Source organism: Prionailurus viverrinus, chromosome A1 (genome assembly GCF_022837055.1).
Source record: "Prionailurus viverrinus isolate Anna chromosome A1, UM_Priviv_1.0, whole genome shotgun sequence".
NCBI lineage: Eukaryota > Metazoa > Chordata > Mammalia > Carnivora > Felidae > Prionailurus > Prionailurus viverrinus.
Genome location: NC_062561.1, coordinates 232,587,120 through 232,602,187, shown reverse-complemented (window position 1 = coordinate 232,602,187; position 15,068 = coordinate 232,587,120). Strand labels below are relative to the sequence as shown.

The window sequence follows — 15,068 nt, the reverse complement described above, 5'->3', positions numbered from 1 at the left end:
CAGCGCTAGAACCCAGTGCAGGGTTCGAACCCAGGAACCGTGAGATCACCACCTGAGCCAAAATCAAGAGTCAGACACTGAACTGAATGAGCCACCCAGGCGCCCCTTCCAAGATCATTTGGGAAAGGCACGAAAACAGCAGGAAGCACTGAACTACCCTTTGGACAGCTGCTCCTTTAGTTTTCTATTAGCTTTTGAAAAATGTCTCTCTCAAGCCACGTTCATTAAGATTTTAATTTTGCAGTTTGTTCCTTTTTAAGTGACGTGCAATTAATTAAGGCTTAATGTGTCATCTATTTTTTGCGATGACATTTTTACTGCCCCCTTTTCATTTTTGTCAGTTTATAAATTGTACTCTGGCTAATGAGTTCCATCCCGATTTCCAGTTCCAAATAATTATCACTCTCCGAGTACGTCTATTCTTTAATGTGCCACAGCATTAAGCACATTATGAGGCAAGCCCAGGTGAGCGGGCCTGCCTGTGCCAGGGGGCCGCTGGAGGGGCGCCAGGCCGGAGAGGCTGCTGAGCCCCTCCTCGCCTCCGTTCAGCACGTACTGAGCCACCACCACATGTCAAACACCTGGGTCCGCGTGAGACGTAAATGCAGAAGCCTCTGCCGGTCCCGGTCCCTGGAGAGCTCACAGACTAGTTAATTGCCCTAGTTCTCCACACTGCTTTGCCAGTCAAAGTATGACTAATGGGACCTGAAATCCTGAATGATTTTTAACTGTGTATGGGGCTGAGATTGGACCAAGATTAATTGAACAGCAATTCCTTCTTAATTTCTCTTATACGACTGCGCTGAAATTTATGAACATCTCATCAAGTTGAGCTGAAGTTTAAATTTGCAATATTAGGAGGGGGCGGTGGGTGGGACGGGGGAGATTTATTAAGGAAGTGACTAGTCTAAGGGAGACTGAGGATATAGGAGTCAGGATTCTCCAGAAACACAGAACCACTGGGAGATACATGTTAAGAGATTTATTTTAAAGAATTAGCTCATGGCCTTGGGGGTTAGCAAGCCCCAGATCTGCCAGGTCATCAGGCTGGAAACTTGGGCAGATGTTAATGCTGCAGTCTTGAGGCTGAATTCCTTTTTCCCCAGAAGTCTTTAGCTTTTGTTCTTGAGGCCTTCAACCGATTGGATGACGCCCACCCACATTATTGAGGGTAATCTCCTTCACTCAGACAACTGATTGTGGATGCTAATGGCATCTACAAAACAGTTTCACAGGGCACCTAGATGAGTGTTTGTTTAAATCCCTGGGGTGCCATAGTCTGGCCACGTTGACACAGAGCACTAAGTGTCATAGAGGAAGTGACCCTCCCTGACGGGTGGGCAGGAAATACACACAGATGAGACCTTCTGTTGGCAACTTCGATGCCTCAGGTAGGTCCCTTGGCCGCTGTGACCACCATCCATTTTGTAGCAAACCTTTATGAAATGCATGCCTCCCACCAGCCAGGATGATATGTGTCGAGGAAGCCAACATGAGTAAGATGGGGGCTCTGTCCTGGAGAAGCCCACAGTCTGGTAAAGATGGTAGACCCAGGACCGACCAACTCAGTACAAGAAGTGAAGGGCCACACGTTTCCTGCACAATGGGACCCTCACAAGTGATTATTCCTTTTGGCGTTCTAGAACATTCTGGTGACATCATTGAAGTGTTCACACGTCTGTCTAGTCATCTCTTCGTTGCTGGAAAGCCATGAAATCTTATTTCTTTAAAAATCCCATGATTTAGGGGCGCCTGTCGGTTAAGCGTCCGACTTCGGCTCAGGTCATGATCTCGTGGTTCACGGGTTCAAGCCCCACGTTGGGCTCTGTGCTGACAGCTCAGAGCCTGGAGCCTGCTTCCAATTCTGTATTTCCCTCTCTCTTTGCCTCTCCCCCACTTGCACTTTGTCCTTCTCTCTCAAAAATAAATAAACATTTTTATTTTTATTTCTATTTTTTTTTAAATTTTTTTCAATGTTTATTTATTTTTGGGACAGAGAGAGACAGAGCATGAACGGGGGAGGGGCAGAGAGAGAGAGACACACAGAATCGGAAACAGGCTCCAGGCCCTGAGCCATCAGCCCAGAGCCTGACGCGGGGCTCGAACTCACGGACCGCGAGATCGTGACCTGGCTGAAGTCGGACGCTTAACCGACTGCACCACCCAGGCGCCCCTAAACATTTTAAAAAAATTAAAAAATTCCATGACTTAGGTGCTGAGTTCAGGTGGTTTTATTTAGGAAAGGCAAGCGATTAAATTAGGAGCACTTAAAGCTGGGTTGTGTTACAGTCGTACACACAGTAAGTAGTTCATGGTCAGATGCAGGCTCATCCGGGTGGCACAGTTCCAGGGAGTCTGTTACTAGGTTGTGGAAATTTTGCCTTTGATCCATTTCACTGTCTTTCATTTTCTGCCATTGGACGGGAAAAGTTCTGGAGGCATTCTCCCATTACTGTTTGCGTTTGTTTTTTTCAGGGGCGGATGTCCATGCCCGGGACCCCCGCCGTGGGATGTCCTCCCAGGAGTGGGCTGCTTACACCGGACGGTTGGAGGCCGTCCGCCTCATCCAGAGGCTGCTGGAGCGACCCAGCCCCGAGCAGTTTGGGGAAAAGTACAAGCCAGAGCTGCCGCTCCCCCCGGAGGCCGTTCTGAAGCCCACGGGCTCCAAAAACTGCTTGCAGAGGCTCGCCGAGTTTGTGCGGTCCGCGCTGACGCCCCGCTCACGCCAGGGCCTGGAGGATGGGGGCGTCCTGGACCATATGGTCAGGATGACCACGAGCCTCTACAGCCCCGCCGTGGCCATCGTCTGCCAGACTGTGTGCCCCGAGAACCCGCCCTGTGTGGGGAAAAGGCGGCTGGCGGTGCAGGAAATCCTGGAGGCCCGGGGGAACCCGGACAGGCACGCCCCGGAGAGCGATCAGGTAGAGGGCGCCGAGCGGCGATCCCGGACCCTCCAGGCCGCGGCGGTCTCCAGAGAGGGGGCCCCGAGAGCCAGCCTCCCGTCTCCGCAGCTGCCAGGCGCCCCGCGGAGGGCCAGCCTCCTGCCCCTGCAGCTGCTGAGGAGGACCAGCGTGCGGCCCGGCGTGGTCATCCCCAGGGTGCGCATCAGCAAGGCGCCCGCGCCCACCTTCCACCCGGAGCGGGCGGCCGCCAAGGGCAGCACCAAGGACAGCGCCCACCTGCAGCTCCCCAAGTGGAGGTACAAGGAGGCCAAGGAGGAAAAGAGGAAGGCGGAAGAGGCGGAGAAGCAGCGGGCGGCGGCCGCGCAGAAGGAAAGGCGGGCGCCGTCCTGGAGGAAAAGGACGTGAGGGGTCGGCTGCCTGGAAGCGTGTGCGGCGGGGGAGGAGGCGGCGGGGCTCGGCGCCGGGAAGGATGCGCCCCCCCCCCCCCCCGCCCCCCGCCCTCGCCCCTTTCGCCGCGCTGCACAGCCCCGCACGTCGCCGCCGCACATCCCCTGCAGACAGGCTCTCCCGGGGGGGCCCAGAACGCGCTCCATATTTATTCAGGCAGCACCCCAGAGTGAGTTGAGCAGGGCACAAGAAGATTAGCCTAAAACCAGTTCCCTTAGCAGTCAGTACACCTAGCGGGCAATTTGCCAAAAAGCCTACCTTTAGAACCTCACTTGAGAAATTTTTAAGACCAATGTATCAAAGGGCCTTTTCGGAATAATTTTGTATTTTAATCATGATCAAATTTGCCTTTTACTGGTCTTTGTATTTAAGACGTCATGAATACATTTGCCCGAAGACCTTTTGTTTAAAATACTGTTTCTAGCAATAATTATTTGTGATATCTCTATGATTTCATACTGAATTTGCGGAAGCCTCCCCTTTCCTTGATGTTTGCTCTGGTCTTTGCCTTTCCTTCTCATCGTAGGTGTGCATGAGCTTCGTACGTTCTTATTGATTTGATTAAGCGATGCTGAATATTTGTTTCTATTTGATGGAGGCATTTACTTTTACAGCAAAATGATGAAGTGAGGCAGGGGGATCAGAGTTCCTTGTATCTTATTTTTAAAGCTCTTATTTATACAGTAATAATAATGAAGAAAAACCTGTTGTCGAAGTACGAAACCGTGCATAGAGAAGCATGTATTTATTGCTAGAACTAAGCATTTTAAGCAAGGGACTTCAGATAAACTGGATGCAAAGCCTTTAACATACTCAAAAATAGATAGGAGAAAAACCTATTGCTTAATTAAATGGGGGCAAATGTAATAAATTTTTAGTAGAAATACAAAGTTAAGTTCTATGTACTCTTACAGAAATTGAATTCAGATATCCTTAAAACGTAAAAAAAGATGCAAAAGAGTAAGGCGCCAGAGTCATACAAACCACTGAAAAGAGGGAGAGGGGCTAGCGGAACAGGGATCAGGACTAAACATTAAACAAACTCATCTTAGGCAAATTGTCCTGGCGTGGGCTGGGCTGCTCCCTCCTCCAGACTCCGTTCCAAAGACTCCCTGGTGTGGAATTACTTTTATTTTTCCTTTGGTGACTCCCTGTGATGTTCAGTTCATTCTCATGCTGACTTTGTAGAATTTCCAAGATTTGGGGACTTTGGCAGAGCATGTATGCCATTTGCCCTGGGCTCTGAGCTCTCACTGGGAGTTTCCGTCCATACTTTTTATCTCTGAAGCACTGAGAAATTCTAATGACTCTCTGGCCATCTGGGTTGCAGAGTATCTGTCATATATATGCACTACCGACGGCACTTTATTTAAAAATTACCCTACTTGGAAGCCATAGATTTAAAATAGTAGAGACCGGCCCTGGATTCACATGTCAGATCGTGCTGCTCCCTGGCTGTGTCGTGATGTGCACCTGTCTCATGATGTGGACTGGGATGGCGCTGGCCTCTGCTTATCCTCCTGTGATGCTCGGCACCATTGGGCATTGAGCAATCTGGGGTCTCAGACTCACCTCTCCAAAAACCTCAACCAACAGTCTGTTGGGCAGCACCAGACTGATGGGAGAAGGTGCGATCCTAATGCTTTCTTTCAGCATCACTGATATTAGGGGGCTGCAGGCCACCCTCGTGTGTGAGTCGGGATTGGCCAAGTGCCCTCGGATGAGATGGGGACTGGTCCCCAAGGTGAAGAGAAACACACCTGAGCTCCCTGGCAGTCCAGTCCGGCATTCTTTGAGATAATTTTCACGTTCATGTATTCATTGCTTTGAATGGCTGGCTGCATTTTCTAGCTGAGGGTCACTCTTTGTCACCTGGCTTCCGCTGTAGGTCGGGGGCAGGGGCACTGATGGGCAGTGACCTCCTTCTGCTCTCCACATGTCCCCACACTTGTTCCCTGCCATCTCCTTTGCCTTCTCTCTTCCTTTGCCTGTTTTCTTCTCCTCTTTTGGCTAAATGCCCTGATCCTCCGTGGCACCACCACTCTGAGGTCTAAAAGGGCAGAAAAGCAAGGCGATCGTGAGAGGCAGTGCGGTGTCCCTCTTGAATTATCATGTAGAGACCTCCACCTGCCCAGTGAATGAACTACCGATTTCCCCAGCTTCTTTGCAGTTGGTTTAGGATTTTGGCACGGTCCGCTATGCCCTTTTAAGGGCAAGAGACCTCGTGTGCTCTCCTGACAGATGATAACAGCACCACTCTGCTGTGCGGAGCAGGGAGGACCCCGTGTCTGCTTGCACCCCTGATGCTTATTAACTGTAAATAGTGAATTTCAAGTTGACAGGTACCTTCTCAGGGATTTATATATAAATATAGTTAGAGGAAAAGATGAAGTATATTTTAATACTTTTTAGCGTTTGAGTGAATTATGATCACACTAGACAGAAGAAATATTTCTAAGACGATATCAGTGCTGCTGTTTTCCAGGGAGCTGTCCAGAGGCTCCCTCTGTTGAGATTTTCTGGTTATTGGAGACCCGGGACTTTGGCAGCTGAAACGGCTTTGGGGGTAGATGTGAGGTCACCTCGGCACCTCTCAGTAACCTCTTGTGGATGTGAACCCTTGTATTTAAAACAGATTCAGCCTGTGTGTAAGCAGCGGTGGCTGGGATAACAGAGACGGGCCATTCGTCACTTTTACCTCTAGAACTGGTTCCTCCGTGTCTGCTGTCGGGGTGCATGCCGTGGGAATGACAGTTTCTTGTCCTGGCTCATGTGGACCCATGTTCCACGGTCATCCCGGTGTGCCGCTCACCACTGGGGAGGCAGAGGGAAAATCTGGAAAGCCGAGGGAAGTCCATCTGGAATGGCCTCAGTGTTAAGAGGCATAAGGTGTTGCGTCTTTGGCCACACTAGGGACACACGGCCCATAGCATCACGGACCTTCGTCACTGTCTCTGAAGCATCTCCCAACAGGCTCCCGGCAGCACGTCAGGAACACAGAGGTGGGAAATCGCAGCTGGTTCCTTGTCTCAGCGTCGGGTCCTCCCGAGACACCAGGCTCATTCTGCAGGGGACAAAGATTCATGATGTCCGCTGGGACGCGGGGCCTGCATGCGCGGAGAGGCGGTTCCAGACGCCTCTGCCCACTGCCTTCCACGCTGTCAGTGGTGAGCGGGTCTCCGGGGGCCCGGCGTCTGCGTGGAGACCAGGAGTTGGTGTGCGAGATAGAATCCCACGAGGCGAGGCCGGACCCCGTCCTGACAGGGATGCCAAGCCCGTGTTCTGCAGGGAAGAATCAGGGTACCACGTTAGGAAGAAAGGCCTCCCTGAGAGTTAACTTAATGAGCCAAGACTCAGAAGGGGGCACGATTTGTCCCTTGTAGCCTCTGGCAAGAGCACTGCCTTTCCCCCCTCGTCCACACTACAGTCAGAGAGGAGCCTGTCTCTCCCTAATTTACCTAAGTTTGCTCTAGGGAAGGCGCTCTGATGGAAGTCAGGGGTTCCTCCTCCCCCAGGCTCCCCTGGACGTTCCTGCTTGCTCCTTTCCTGTCTCCTACAACACCTGTCCGCCCCGCAGCGTGGAGGCTCATCATGACCTACTGTGAGCTCCAAGTCGCCGTCTTTCATGCGATCAAGTGCAAGCATTTGTTCTTCTTTACAGTATTTGGGGAAGTTCTGACACGCTGCCCGGGTATTTGCTCAGCGCCCTTTCCGGCCCACGTGGGTGCCTGGGCTCTGCACTGTCTGTGGGTACTCCGCGTGCCGGGTGCTCCTTTCCTGCCACGGCAGCCTCGCACCAGCCCCCTTGAGCCAGGCCAACGGCCTAGAGGACCACTATCCTTCAGGGAAGGGAAGGCAGGAGGTCCGTCACAACCGGCCCACGCAGAACGATGGGGTCGCGTTCATGATGGCAACTGGAATCCGGCAAATAATCCTCACCGTGGAGGTGCTGTTACCCACAGAGAACTTAGGACAAAACCGGTCTCCCTGAAGTGCTGATTGCCTTTTTCTCAGCTTGACACCTCGATGCATCTAGAACTTGTTTCTTTCGTCTGTGTAACTCTGGAGTCAGCTGCCCATTTCTGTGGCCTCGAATTCACCTGTTTCTTCTTTAACATTGAAAACAAGAGGCTAAAAAAATTCCTCTGGAGGCTGGTTTTGGGGGGGAAAAAACCCGAGACAAACAGAAAAACACGAAACACAAAACTTAACCACTACCCGAATTGATTTAACTGGTTTTCGAGCGACTCGGTCGAATGCCCGTGCCGTGTGCACAATTTCTGCATTGTGTCCCAGCCTGAAACAAGACTTCTGAGAGAGGCACGGTCCCTGCAGCGCTCTGATGGCCCTCGGCTGCAGGCCGAGCCAGAGTGCGCGGTGTGTGATAAGGTGTGAGTGTGCCCACACGCACGTGCACGCGCAAATGAACAACTAAAGGAAGAGCAGGTCCTGCGTTCGCAAAGGTGACGGCTGCGGTGGCTCCCGGGGAGTGTCAGGCGTGACCTTCATCGATGTGTGTGTTCAGGAGGGTTGGACGGTCCAAGACCTGCTGGAAACACTTCATCCAGTGGGGTGTGGAACACAGATGCATGTCGTAACCCGGATCTTCTCGAAGTGGAGTGTTGGGCCAGGCGCCTCATGTAGGACAAGGTCCAGTCGCCGAATTGGGGACATCTCTCTGCCTTTGACTCGCGTCCTCTGCCTTGAGAAGCAAAAGCCGGAGAGGACTCTGCTTGGGGAGCTCCAGCAGACTTTCAGCTGTGGCCACAGGGTGGGGACTGAACTTCGAATTTGGTGCCAGGTTAGCCCATAGAATCAGCATCGTACCCCGAGGAAGCACTAGGATTTTCCCAAATCCCAAGTATGAAGTACTCTAATCAAACCTAACACAACTTGGGTTTTGAGAGGCGTCGATTCTTCATAGTATTACAGCTTTATATTGTTTTTAGAGGAGATGTAGGTGAGAAACGAAAATGAAGCTGGTAGGGCAATGACCTGTGTTGACCTGACGCCGTATAATGTTTTGGGAGCTTGCATTGAAGCACTTTATTAACACCAGCTCTTGAGCACAAGTTCTCGAAGCTGGTTTGGAACTGCACAATTATGGGCGACTGGATGAAAACCAAAAAAAAAAAAAAAAAAAGCTATAAACCTGGAAATGTTACCAGCAGCTCTCCGAGCCTGTGGGGGCGTCCTCAGGAATTTGAATGATACACCCCTGGTCAGTTGAACAGAAAAAGGTTTCTTTGGAATTCTCTTCATTGAAATCATTGTCCTGCCTTGTCATGTTTTGGGTGTCTGAGGATGTGTGTTTAATAATGGCAACTTTATGGCAGTCTGAGAATCGAACAGGCTTCTGCACGGGGTACCAGATTTCAAGTTCTGTCATCTTGGGATAAGCTCTGTTTTCTGAATGTAAAGTTATTTCCATTGTCATTTCTGAAAACGGCTGTTTTGAAAATGTTGACCGGGGATAGCATTGGGTGCATTTCATAGCTTTTTATTTTGAAGGTGAGTTTTGTTACCGTTTATAAAAGATATTTTCCTATTTAGACCTCAGGGCTATTTTGGGACCTACAAATAAATGTGACTCCCAGCAGCGTCCAATTCTTGATACCGAAAACGTTAATAATCTTTACGTTAAATATGGTACATTATTCAGCATAAAGAATGTGTCTGTTCCCTGTCACCTTCTAACAAATTCTGTACCTAATATTTAAAAAGGCTAGACAAAAGTAATGTAAAAATATGGGGGGATTGTGGCTACAGGATTAAAAAGCGCTCGTGAAATAAACTGTACAGGGGTGTGATATTTGACGTGTGTAAGAAATGAGACAAATATGTCACGTATTTTTAATGTCACTTCTTTTGATCGGGATAGATGTGCACTTTCTTTTTCTGACACACTGTTACCTGAACACGCTTTACTTTTACTTTCAATGGTAAGATTTTTAAATTAATGGTTTATCCAAGAATATTTTCATTTACGTTAAAATAGCATCGCTGCAGCCCACCCACTAGGAGGTGGGCACCCTTCAGTCGTGTGTCCATGTATCTGCATACATGTGTCAAAACAAAAATACGGTTTTTATTTTAGGCTTATTTATTTTGAGAGAGGGAGGGAGCACGAGCCGGGGAGGGGCAGAGAGAGAGAATCTCAAGGGTCTTGATCCCTGGAACTCCAAGGTCATGACCTGAGCTGAAATCAGGAGTCCGAGGCTTAATTGACTGAGTCCCCCTGGCGCCCCAGGTTTTGTTTTTCTGTGTATTCTTTTACTTAGCTGATACAATGTAAATGTTGTTCTTTGGTTTCTTTATTTAAAGCATGCTTTTTTTTTAAAGCATGTCCTTGAAAAGCTTTTTAAAAACTCTAAAACGAATTTGATTTTCTTTTAATGGCTAAAAAAGGAATGTAGAAACACAGAAAAAATGAACCAAATGCCGTGAAAGGGTCTCAGATGAAAAGTCCCTGACCCTCCCTCGGGGCAGTCCCTCAGATGAATTACTTAGGCATCCTTCTAGAAATATATATATATATATATATATATATTAAAAAAAATTTTAGGATGGGGTGCCTGGGTGGCTCAGTCGGTTAAGCGTCCGACTTCAGCTCAGGCCATGATCTCGCGGTTTGTGGGTTCAAGCCCCATGTCGGGCTCTGTGCTGACAGCTCCGAGCCTGGAGCCTCCTTCGGATTCTGTGTCTCTCTCCCTCTCTCTGCCCCTCTCCCACTCACACTCTGTCTCTCTCTCTCCTTCAAAAATAAATAAACATTAAAAAAATTTTTTTAAAAATGAAAAAATTGTAGGTTTTATGTAAGTAATCTCTACACCCCACGTGGGGCTTGAACTCGCAAGCCTGAGATCAAGAGTCGCATGGTCTTCTGACTGAGCCGGCTGGGAGCCCCCTAGAAGTATATTTTAAATGTTTCCTCCCCTTCCTGTGTCATCCAGAGGAGTTCCTGTAGCACGTACAGCTTCTTTCTCGTGTTTTGGGGAGAGTGCGCGTGGCCCCTTCGCTCGTGTCGGTCGGTGGCACCCAGAATTGTTGGACGCAGGTGTGCCGTGGCTCACTTAACCATTTCCCGGTCCCGGCTCATCGCGGTGGTTTCGGCTCCTACCATACGCAAGTCGTGAGGAGCCTTGACCTGACCTGGGTACACAAGTGAATGTTTCTCCGGAACAGGCGTGTAGACGGGATTTGCCGGATCGAAGGGAAGGCCGATGTAAATTTCGGTAGGCACGGCTGTGTTGTCCTTTCCAAAGATGCCCGAGAGAGCGAGTGAGGGGATTGGCCCACCCGCAGTGGGCGAGAGAGGCTGTGCCCCTCCCGCAGCAACACCGGCTGCTCATCAGACTTTCCTCCGATGTTTGCAGTCTGATGGCTACAAAGTTGTAGGGAGCCTCTTTTGATGTGTCTTTTGACCATTTTCTTTAAAAAAAATTATTTTTTGGGGCGCCTGAGTGGCGCAGTCGGTTAAGCGTCTGACTTCAGCCAGGTCACGATCTCGCGGTCCGTGAGTCCGAGCCCCACGTCGGGCTCTGGGCTGACGGCTCAGAGCCTGGAGCCTGTTTCCGATTCTGTGTCTCCCTCTCTCTCTGCCCCTCCCCCGTGCATGCTCTGTCTCTCTCTGTCCCAAAAATAAATAAAAACGTTTAAAATAAATAAATAAATAAATAAAATTATTTTTTATGTTTTATTTTTTATATTTGAGAGACAGAGCATGTGCAGGGGAGGGGCAGAGAGAGGGAGACAGAATCCAAAGTAGGTTCCAGGCTCTGAGCTGTCAGCACAGAGCCTGATGCGAGCTCGAACCTATGAACCGTGAGATCATGACCTGAGCCGAAGTTGGCCGTTTAACCGGCTGAGCCACTCACGTGCCACCACCCCCCCAAATTTTTTTTTAATGTTTATTTTTGAGAGAGACAGAGAGCATGAGGAGGGGAGGGGCAGACGGAGAAGGAGACAGAACGTGAAGCAGGTTCCAGGCTCTGAGCTGTCCGCACGGAGCCTGATGGGGGGCTCGAACCCACAAACCACAAGATCACAACCCGAGGCAAAGTCTGACGCTTAACCGACTGAGTCACCCAGGTGCCTCACATTTTATTTTTTTAAAAGTAATCTCTACCCCCAACATGGGGCTCAAACTCCTGACTCCAAGATCAAGACTCTCACACTCCACTGACAGAGCCAGCCAGGTGCCCCTGGGTTATTTTCGATGAGACCGAAAACAACTCCTATTTATTTGGGAAATTCAGCCCTGTCTTTAGGAAGTCTGAAGTCTGACACATTAAAAGATCATAACTCTACTCCCCGAAAATCATAATTATTAAGGAAGGACCTAACTGGGAAGTCACATTTTAAATAAAATTGTCCAGGCCATGACGGTGATTGGAGACTATTTGTATTTGTTGTTTGTGGAAACACAAATGAGGTGTGCATGTGTTGGGTAGAAATATTAGTAAATAGGGAATATGTACGAGGGATAGTCCTTTAGCACAGTGAAAACCGGGGCGTGAAAAGTGAGGGGGGTGGTCTTGCCCCCGCTGTTTTCCTGACTGAATCTGCTGGGAGACGGTGAAGCCCCAGGTCCCCGCCCACTGAGGCTAAGGGCGCAGTGGCACAGGCCTCAGGAGGGTGCACCCTGGGGTGCCCTCCCCCATCCGATGGCTTCCGGAGCAGCGTCTCCACATGGGGCAGTCGTGTGGTCAAGTACGTCATCCCCTGAGGATCTCAGGACGGCCACCTGCCTGTAGCCCCGGTTCCCCTTCACCAGGAGGGGTCGCTGGCTCCCCAGGGTCACTCCTGCCCTCTCCCTTGGTGATGTGTTAGCTGGTTTGCAGCCGGGGGGCGGGACAGGTGGCCTAGGTGGCCTGAAAGCCCCCAGTCTGCCGACAAAACAAAGTTCGATGTGCAGACGGCTCAGGTCCTTGGTGAGCTGGCCAGTAGCTCCCGATCCCAGGGGTCACCACCTCCCCCCCCCCCACATCAGGGTTGGTGAGGTCACAGCCGTGGGCGGCCGCCACCCAGCACCGCCCACCTCAAGACCTGTTATCCTGCCCGAGCTCATTCTTGGTCTCACTTAAAAAAACAAGCAAACAAACAAAACCCTACAAAATGTTAATACATTTTCCTGGCAAATAAATAAATAAATAAATGAAATGTGTAAATCAGACTCTAACCTGCCTTGATATTTTAAGAGCGGTATTTACAAAACAACACCAAGAAATTCAATCGCAGGGATATGATTTCAACTTTTCTCTAGCTCTTACTGAAAAAAAGAAAACAAAGGGAAATTTGTCAGCGTCGAGAGCCTAGGTGAGAAGAAGCTGGACCCCGGGAACCCGGGGGGCTCTCTCTGGGCCACCAGAGAGACAGGGGGGTTCCGGATTGTCAGGTGGGGGGGGAGTTAGCTTGTAGCGGGAAAGGTTGCAAAGTGTCTTCCCTCCCTGGGCAAAGGAGCCTGGGAATCCCGTCCCCCTAAACTCTGCACACTGAGGGACCCCTTCCCGACACTCGCTGTCCAGCTGTCTCCCACCTTGCTGGCCACTGGTGTCACCAGCCCCTTCTCCTTGCTCGACCCCTGAAGGCGAGAAGCCATGAGCGTAGAGGCCACGTCTTTGGGGCTGAGTGCCATCTCACAGCATCTGGAACAGGACTTGGCCCATGGCAGCTGCCCCAGGAGTATCTGTGGACTGGCGAGCTGGACTCTGGCCTCCTGACTCGGGACCGAGGCCATGAGCAGAGTTCCGCTCTGTCCCTTGGGCGGCGGCACAGTGGACCCAGGAGCGCGTGGACCCTGGGTCCACCCTACGCCCTTCTGGCTGCAGGGCTCCTGGCAAGGAGCCTGCCTCGTGCTTCCGCGTCCTCGTTTTTGAAGTGGGGATCTTCCTGGTTTGTAGGGTTTTCAGGAAGATTTAATTAAACGACACAAATTGTACCGAGCTCTTTATCAGGGTGGACACGGAACTGGCAGCCAGTAAAAAGTTGTCTCCTTCCTTTCTCCGCTTGAGTCCTCCAGACTCCAGCCCGAGGACAGTCCCAGCGACATCTGCTTTCTAACTTGAGACCAGACTCCCAGGCGGGTGAGTGGAGCTCTCCACCCTGCCCTCCCCCCACCGTCTCCCACATACGTCTGCTCACTTCCCCCGGCTCTGAAAGGTCCTTGACTTCACGGAGGCCACATCCGTGACCTACTGGACCTTTCCATCCTGACGCTGGAAGGATGCCGGCCGCAGCCGGCACCTGCACCAAAGGCACTTGGGGTCCCCCAGACAGAACCCCTGCATCCCACAGAGGCAGGAGGAAAGAGAAGAAGGCCTCGCTTCCCTCTCTGTGCCTGGCCCTGGGGCAGCCTTGAGGGCTGAGCTGGGGCCCCCATCCGGGAGTCATTCCGGGCTCTTCCCCATCTGGGCTGTGCTGCCCTCTGAGCTGCTCTCCGTGTCCTCTCCAGAGGTCATTCACAGGGCCGGGGCTGTGTTCCCGGGGGGCGGGGGGTGAGCAGAAGCTGGGGGCGGTCCCACGCACACCTCGGGGAGCCACCAGCCTCCTCATCTTGTCTGCCCAACGGTCAAAAATCTGACCTGCCAGCAGCCGCTTCCTGCCGGCGGAGGGGGGAGTGGTATCGCCTCTGGGGATCCGGCTGATGAGGCCGCGTTGATGAGGGTACTGGCCTCCGACAAGGACTGTGTTCAGCGAAAATGGAAACCAGTGAGATCGGCTCAGCGGTAACCACGCTGTGGAAAATACCCAGCTTTCCTGGATCCCGTCTGGCTTTTCTCCCAGAGGAGCAGACGGGGAAGAAGATGCTTGGCTTGCTTAATGAAACGGAGCGACGACATGCAGATTCTAGGCGGTGCGGGGGCAGGGTCTTTGGAGACGGACAGACGGGTCCAGTCCCGGCTTCACTACACGTTCTCGTTGTGTGACGGCAGCGCTAGTCATTTCCGTAAAGAAGAGTGAATCTCTGAAGGAAGTCTGCACACCCGGCCTGTTGCCTGGACAGAGTCTGGGGGCCACTCTGAGCACAGGCTGTGCACCAGTTGCCTTGACAGACTGTCCTCAGGGGTTGGCCCTCACTTCTCTGCCTCCACGGCCCCCAGGTGACCGGGAATGCCTCTGGAGAACCCTTGCGAATCCCAGCGGAACGTAGGCCAGTGCAATCATGGCCTGCGGCGGGGATGCGGACAGGCACGTTTGAAAGGCCTTCTGCGTCCTAACAAGCTCCATTAGGAGAGAGAGAATCCGGCCACAGCTCTTCAGCCCCAGGCCCTGTGTGAGTCCCTGCAATGGTGAGCTGCCTTGGATCGTGCATGGTTTCCAAGCGGCTGGAGAGGGGCCCCAGCTCCTCGATCTTAGGGCCACACCGCCAACTGTGGGTAGTCGGCCCCGATCGGTGCTCGGCTCAGCTGCTGCGGTATCCTCAGGGCCAGGAGCAGCATCCCCGGCCATCTGGGTCAAGATCTTTCCAACCACCGTGAGAAGGAAGGAGGAAGGGGGTAGGAGGGTGGTCCCCCTCCCCGAGAAGTGCATCATTTCTCCCCAGGGCCTGCAGGGGAGCCCCACTAACAGGCCCAACCCCGGGCCTTCTGGGAGCAGGGGGTGCCCCCCAAGGTGGACGGTTGCTGCCAACCTGCCCTCCGACCATCCAGCCATCTGGGATTAGAAAAGCAGGCAGAGAGAGAAGCGGGCCTCTGCTCTCAGTCCCAGGTCCGCACG

General features: G+C 51.8%; 1 protein-coding gene across 1 annotated transcript in view; it reads left to right on the top strand.

Moving 5' to 3' along the window:
• The window catches only part of ANKRD33B (ankyrin repeat domain 33B), an 86,226-nt gene extending 76,247 nt beyond the window's left edge, over positions 1–9,979 (top strand). The window contains exon 4 of the mRNA XM_047868420.1: positions 2,476–9,979. Coding sequence (XP_047724376.1) covers positions 2,476–3,308 — 833 coding nt within the window. The 3' untranslated portion in view covers positions 3,309–9,979. The remainder of the gene's footprint in view (positions 1–2,475) is intronic.
• The last annotated feature ends 5,089 nt before the right edge of the window (positions 9,980–15,068 follow it).